Source organism: Nanorana parkeri, unplaced genomic scaffold (genome assembly GCF_000935625.1).
Source record: "Nanorana parkeri isolate BGI_ZX_2015 unplaced genomic scaffold, ASM93562v1 scaffold764, whole genome shotgun sequence".
NCBI classification, from domain to species: Eukaryota; Metazoa; Chordata; class Amphibia; order Anura; family Dicroglossidae; genus Nanorana; species Nanorana parkeri.
This window is the reverse complement of record NW_017307032.1, coordinates 225,408-233,168: the sequence shown is the minus strand read 5'-3', so window position 1 is coordinate 233,168 and position 7,761 is coordinate 225,408. Positions and strand designations below refer to the sequence as shown.

At 41.6% G+C, this 7,761-nt stretch overlaps 1 protein-coding gene across 1 annotated transcript in view; it reads left to right on the top strand.

Annotated features, from left to right (window-relative positions):
- The first annotated feature begins 350 nt into the window (after positions 1-350).
- Positions 351-7,761, top strand: part of GDNF (glial cell derived neurotrophic factor) — a 31,051-nt gene continuing 23,640 nt past the window's right edge. Inside the window, exon 1 of the mRNA XM_018564601.1 lies at positions 351-555. Coding sequence (XP_018420103.1) covers positions 351-555 — 205 coding nt within the window. The remainder of the gene's footprint in view (positions 556-7,761) is intronic.

Sequence of the window (7,761 nt, the reverse complement as noted above, 5' to 3'; positions counted from 1 at the left end):
CACCAGGTGAGGGAAAAATCCAAAATTGTATTTTTTTTAATATTATTATTTATTTATTTTTATTGCACATGCCTTTTTGATCACATTTTTTCTTCACATCTACATGCAGACCAAGCTGATGACAAAAAGTCAGACAGGGGCCAAGTCAAAGTACAGTATTAGCAGCAACAATTTTGTTAAAACACTTTAATAAAAGAGGGAAGGCCAATATCAGCCTGCTCTGACACTGATGAGCCTAAACCTACTTTAAATAGTTAAAAAAAAAAATTCCTTTGAAATCCTTTGAAATGTCATGTCATGTTCTCTTCTGTTTTCCCTTGGAAGGTCCCTTTCTTGGAAGTCTTTCTAAGATGAAGTTATGGGCTGTTCTGGCTGTCTGCATTTTGCTGTCGAGCTCTGTGTCCAACACTCCGTTGCCCTCACACTGGTTAGCTGGTAAAAAGAGATCTAGTCAAGAGTCCCAGCTGGAAGACGAGGACACGGCTTTGGGGATGTACGAAGCAACTCCTGAGCGTCCAACTGCCGTACACGGCCAGCAAGATGTGCACAACTTTTGTGAGTATGGCTTTAGTCTCTTCTGTTCTAAAACCAACACTGTCCTGTAAGGTTAGAGGCTTTGGATTATTAGTTCCTCTAGGAATGATGTTTGAAGATTCAAATGTATTCTTTTTAGACAGAGCAATTTCTAAAATTTAATTTGACTTAGACAGGACTTGTTGGTGGCCGTAGGCCTTTTGTGTGTCTTTTATGACTTTTCCTACAACCCTCTTCATCTGGTATTTCCATGCAGCCTGGGGTGCAAGTAAGACCTGGGTAAATTATATGTAATTAAAAATTGGTGCCAATGAGGTTTTTTTTCTGCAAGGGTGGTGTAGAAAATGTTGTAACGGGTGCTTTGCTTTACTGCCGTTTCTTTTAGTGTGGTCAAACTCTGGTGCCAGTTGAACTGTGCCATAACAAAGGTCCATTTTTAGAGTGGCAGAATGGCCTTATTGCATCCATACCACTGCTATAAAAAAAGGCACATTGATGTGCTTTACAAATGTTTTGTGGTCGACTTGCTTTGGTACTTCAGTAGTGTGATCTTTTTAAGGGTTCAGAAAAAAATCCTATGCAGTCAAAAAGCCCCAGCAGGTAGAAAAATCTTCATCTGTTGGCCATTAGTGCCCTCACTGAAGACTGTCCTGTTGCCAGGATGAGCAATCCATTGGATACAAGCGGCGTCCTTGTTCAGATGTGCCGATTGCTTTCTCAGCTGAGCTCAGTGGCTGCGACAGAGCAGAGAACACACTGCACATGAACGGGGCTGTAAACTAGGACGGCACTCACTCCTGTGATGCATCCAACAGCTGGCCCATCCTGGCGACAGGACGGAGCTATGCGGAATATTGGGGAATTATTTTCACACAAGCTTTGCTGAGGGCACAAATACCCACCAGGTATAGCAGATGCATGAATGAAAATTTATAAAAGCTGTTTAGTTTGTCACCTACTGGGGCTTCTTGGTTGCATAGGCTATTTTTTGTATAAAGATTAACTACCCTTTTAAAGTCATATAACTATTAAGCAGAGAGAACTCTGTGAGATCCCACAGGCTCTACCCTGCAGCCTGCATTTTACCAATGGGCAGTAAAATGCAGGTTGCCGTGCGGAAAGTGGATAGCAGCCCCACAGCGTTATTGCTATAACAGGGCGGTGGAGGTACAACTATTGAAATGGAAGCTATTAGTGCAATGTCTATATGACTTCTCTATCTATTCCAACGGCTTCAGTTGGACTTTAAGCAAAGCGGACTGCCAAAAACATATGTTAGCCTGGCTGAACCTTGAGTCTGATTGGTTCATACAGTGGACGTGTCTCCTCTTTATATGCTTCATGTTTCTGCTGTTCCTTGGCTTTGACCCTCTTCTATTGTGTTACATTAAGTGGATCTGAATGAGGGTGGACAGGACAGAGACCTGGTTATCTAATCTCTCTTTTGGCTGGGAGGTCAGGTGATACTGTTAGCAGTGTCAGTTTCTGCCTGTCTTTACAGCCATGGGAAGGGGAATCCTGGGTCTTTTTTCACACTAAGAATCCGTGAAAAGAGCCGAAGAAAGAATCCTTTATTAATCTCAAAGAAGGCTTTGACCTCGGCACTTTCATGTCATATTCCTTACTCAGCACAAATGGAGCGGCTCTGGATTAGCCTCTGGCATCTCCACTATGATATAATAAGCAGTAAAACAGTCAATGTAAGGGTCTTTGATGCACTTTTGGTACAAATACAATGAGGAATCTGGTGTAAAAGGCAAGAACTGCACACTCTTGCATAAAATGGAATTTGTGCTCTATGAATGATACAAATACAATGTTGGTAAAATAGTCTAGAGCAATGGCAGCACCAGGTAAAGTAAACTTCAGATTGACTTTCCTGTCCAAGAGCGAGTGTAGTTTAGCTGTAAGAATGCCTGTAGCTAATTTTTTTATTTGGAAAATTGATTTTTGCACACAAAAAAATGCAGATTCCGTCCTGGGCTGATTATTGCATCAATGATGGCGTCAGTGGGATGATATTATATCAGACACACAATGCTTTCCCAATGTGAGCTACCTGCCCCTATGCTACATCCGAAATTTCCTATCATTGCTTCCATGGTAAAAAGGTCCACTCATTAATAAGTGACCCCATCAGGTCCATGTCTGTTTCAATCTCTATGAACTTGTGTGCATGTCAGGCCTTGTAGGGACGTTGGATAGTAAGCTCTCCTGACCCAGAGAGTGACCTAGGTGGGCCTATGCACTATGTTCTAAAAAAACTGAAGAACATTTATACTTTACATTATACACATACAGTATATAATGTTATAGCTGTTTTGGGAACTGTATAGCTGTATAGCGAGAGGAGCCTAAAATGAGCAGGCATATGAGCACCGTGTATAACTGAAAATGGCTCTCTACAGGAGCCTGTCCCGGCTTACTGGTGGAGATGGATAGGTTTCAAAATGCACAGAATTCAAGTGGCTCTAAACTCCGTTAAATCTTAAATGCATTCAGGTACTTTAAATAATAACAAAAATTTGTCTTTGTGTATCACTCGGCTGAAGATATTCAAATCATCTCTGAATTGGTGCTGACATTGTCATTCTTTCTGTAAAGTAGCTATTTTTGTAGTCCCATGATGGACTCACGTTTACTTTTCTAATGTGTATTGACATTGCAGTCCATCCCGGGAGTGAGCTTGGAGCGGTTACTACTTTACAACACACACATGGACCATGGGGAACAAAAGTAGCCCCCTCCAGAAGAAAGGACAGTGTCAGCACCAATTCAGAGATGATTTGAAGATCTACAGCCGAGTGATACACAAATAAGATACATTTTTTTATAGTTAAAGGTACTTGATTCATTTTTAAGATATAACTCTTGAGTTTAGTGTCACTTTAAATAGCTAGTAATATTGTATCAAATTGCCTATTGGAGAACAGGAGGAATTTTGTCCTTGTTGGAGCAAATTTGATTACATGTGGTTTTTCGTGTTCTGTGGATGCTTTTTTTTTAACCTGACTTACTACTTAATATGCGAGACCAGTGTCCAGTTGCTTGGAGTTTACCATGAATGTTGGCTGAAATGTATTTGTACATGTATTTGTTGTTTTAGTTAGCTGTAGGTACTATCCAAAGTAAAAGGAACACTACAATTCTTAGTAGGGGTTATTGTAAAGACCGTGTTGTAGGTATTTTTTGTTGCGTTCCACTACATTTTGTTTACTTACAGGATTAAAGAGACAAGGTCTGTAAAGATTGCAAAGCTTTATGCTCCTCTCCTTCTCCCCTCTACAACAACACATTCCTCCAACCACCTCCTCCATTCTTGTTCTGCAGCCTCAAAGTCTGTTTGACATTCAACTCTTCAGGAGTTTGAGAAGCCAGTGTGCCCCACCTGCACACTGGTTCCTTCTGACCTCCTATGTCAGTGCAAGATTCAGCAGGGGTTGAAGTAAAGAACCATTACACAGACGGGGAACCCCGGTATCTGACACTCATGGAAGAGTCGAAATCCAAAGAGGTTTTCTGAGGTTGCAATGTTGGAGAGGTAGGAGGATCTTGAGACCTGTCTTGGGAAACCTTTTCCAATTATAATATGGAGGCTGCCATTTGTTAATACGCTTTCTGAAAATGCTTGTTGCATGACTGCCTCTGCTGTCCCTACTGAGTCACTGACCTCACATGGCAAGTGACATTGGTAAAGAAGGGAGTCCTGATGTAACTACTTCCAGGTCAGTGGCCCAGCAAGTCTTAAAGCCTTTGAATCAGTCTAAGAGCCAGGATAGAATGCACATTTTCTTTGCTGGTTTCCTTTAACATACATGTAATAGTTAAAACACTCAGCACACAGGTTAGCTGCAGAATGGGAGCAGCAGTAGGTGTGACTGCTCTGTGGCATAGGTGAAGATCCATGGTCAGAGCTGCACACATCTCTGTATGAACATCTGGTGAGCTGTACAGCTGTTGCCCAGATGTTTAATTCCCTGCAGTTACAGTGCTCCCTCTGAGCTCTGTTTGATAGATATTGCTTTATGCTGGATGAACTTCCCAACCTGTTAACGATGGTGAAAAGTGTAAACCATACAAGGGAAACTTTGACCTAGAGCGGGGGCAACAAATAAGCACTAAACTTTAGATCTTGCCTCTGAAAATAGATACTACCTGCCTGCTGGCAGTGATTCAGTAAACTTGCACCTATGATGCCAGCTCTGTTGGGGTATTCTGACAACGGATAACCAAGGAAACAGCAGGAGATTCCTCCATCAATGCTTGCCAGCATTGATGGAGGAATCTGTTCTATTTCCTTCTTTCAGCCAGCAGGTTATTCACCAACGGCAAAAGTAGAAGCATGTGTGCCCGACCTTTGGCTGACCATACAGGGACATATGAATCTCGCCTTGGGTGGGCACTAGCAAGGTGAAGCTTTTTAAACCACATGAAGACTTTAAGGTAATAGTGTCTCTGTATATCTTGACTTGTTTTTCCCTTTCTACTGTCTCCTAAGTCTTGTCTGCAACACTTAAGCTGCCCATACACCTTGCGATCATCGGACGCAACTTTTTCGTCCGATGATCAAACCATCAGACGATTTTCGGCGGCCCCATCCTGCCCCGATTATCCCAAGGTTCAGTCAGCTGTAGTAAAAAAAAAAACACCTCTACAAATTGCAGTAACCGACCGCACGTATTTTTGTTTGCGCATGAGCAGTGTTTATCGTATGCATTTTGACGTACAGAAACGCCACCAACCTTGCGAAAATCGAACGATCGACCGAAGTTTTCTAACCTGCTGGATAGTCAAGTCGATCGATTGTACAGTATTTGCGTTTTGTACACTGCCCATCAACCTTACGAATATCGGACGAATCGCATACGAAAATCGTCCGATAATCGTAAGGTGTATGAGCATCTTAAAGGTAGCACAGTAAAACACATTAACCAGATAATGATGAACCTGAATGACAGGAAGACTCATGTTATGATGGGATGTCACTAAATCTGGCCACTGGAATGTTCATATGGAAAAAGCCTCTTCACAACATTTGATAATGCCACCAGAGACTTGTAGAATGTAGTTTAAAATGATTTGATTCCAACATTTGATTCTGGAAATGATTGGAGTTTCTCAAACTAAATCCACCTTCACGGTTAAGTTTGCTAAAAAAAAAATTAAAATCGATTGCACTGTGGTTGAACTCTCATCTATTTGACCCCATTAACTATTTGAAAATCCCAAATTTTCATTAAAAGAGAACTATGGCCAAACCTTTTTTGGCCGTAGTTCTTTTTTAGGGTCACAGGAGGACATTTGCTAATGTCCTCCTGTGACCCAAAAGAACACTGAGCCACACTGCAGCCAGGAAAGATCCCAACAATTGTTGGGATCCACCCTACTTCCTGATTGACAGCTGGCTCTGCCTCTCTAAAGGCATAGCCAGCTTTACCATCCCCCTTCCCTATTTGTCACTCACTCCAGTCAGTGCTGAAGGAACGGCAGGGGGGAATCCCTGCGGGGAGCGGTGACTGACAGTCTTCGTGCCTCTGCAGGGAGAAGATTTTGAACTGAGCAATCAGCAGTATGAGATCGCTTGGTTCTCGTTCAATAGAACCGATGTGTGACAGCTTTAGTAGTAGCTCTAACTATGGGGATGAGTGTATTTCACTCATCCCATAGTACTCCTTTAAGCACAATACTGCAGGTGTATGGTCAGGTGTAATTTGGTAAACTGCACTTGTATTGGTTGCCACGGTCCAGTACCATTCTCATTGTCCTACTTTTTTTTTTTTTTTCTTTTACTTAGCAAGCTCTTCGGTCTAACACTTTTTTACATTGCATACCAAATAAGCACCGAGGTCTCCATCTTCCACTCAATCATGATCCTAATCTGCATTTGCTGGTCAGAGCCTTTCACATGGCCTTAAACAATAGGTCTGCCAGGATGGTTTTATTCAGCAGCTTGACCATACTGATCTTCAAGGTAAAGGGAGCTGGATATAGAGCGAAGGGCGTATGCTTGGACAGTGTAACATAATCGCATGTCAGAGGAATTACATTGCATGTTTAGAAAATGATGATGCATAGCATATAAAAACCGAGGAACTGATCTTGTTGATTTCAGAAGGCGTCTTGCACACACAGGAACATGAACCTAAAATTACAGCAAATAAAAAACACTTGTTGTGTTCTTTCAAGTGTAAGTAAAAAGAAGATGTAGGAGAACAGAGGCGTCAATGTGTTCTACCTTATTGTGCGCCACCAATATGATGTGGTGGAACTCCAGTCATAAATAAACAGTCTGTTTTTATGTTTAACTTGCCTGACGTTCTTCACTAATCTTAAAAACTGACTCACTGGGGTTGATTTACTAACCTTTTAAACACACCACGAACGTGTATATGAATTGCAAGGTAATGTGGTGTAAATTAGCTCTATGTTATGTTGCTTGCGTTGATGAATGCAGGAATGTAAATGCATGAGCTAACCATTTTTGTCTAAACTGTTAAGCAGCATTATATATGCATCATGTGCATGATTTTTCCATATATGGCATTAGTGGAAATATGTTTTTAGAGACTTTTTGGTTGATAAATACGTTTTGCTGTGTGAAAATCACACACACCTGGTGTGTGTGTGTGTGTTTAGGTTAGTAAATCAACCCCACTGTTCGGTTAGTCAGTTCAGCACAAGGGGGGGCCAATTAGAACTTGAAAGCTTTTCCTCAAAAGCAAGTCACGACATGCTTTCTTAAAACTGAAAGTTTTTACATATCACCACTTTCAACTTTAGTTCTCATGTTAGGATAGCGGCTGCAAATCCTTCCTATATGTCCCTGTAACCTACCGTGCATAGATAACCAATGGTGTATAGCAGGGCTAGTCAAATCCCAGGAGCCAGGTACCCAGTGATCCCTTAAAATTACCACAGACTCCTAACGTTTCAGGGCTTCTCTAGTTATGGCCAATTGAGCTGGGAAAAATAAATCCTGCCTTGTCCACCCCTGGTGCACAGGCAGATGATTAGTGTGGCTTTACCTGTTATCTATTAATAAGAATCTTTAAATCCCCTGTGTGACGATGCCCTAATTGGATAGCTCTATACTTCCTTATTAAAATAGCCTCATATTAGGCAGCAGACATGGGTCTACTCTGAGGCATTAAAAGTGGAATTGCATTGGTTGACTGGAGGTCACCAATTGAGAAAAACCCTATGCTAGCCTTTCAACATAGACTTCCA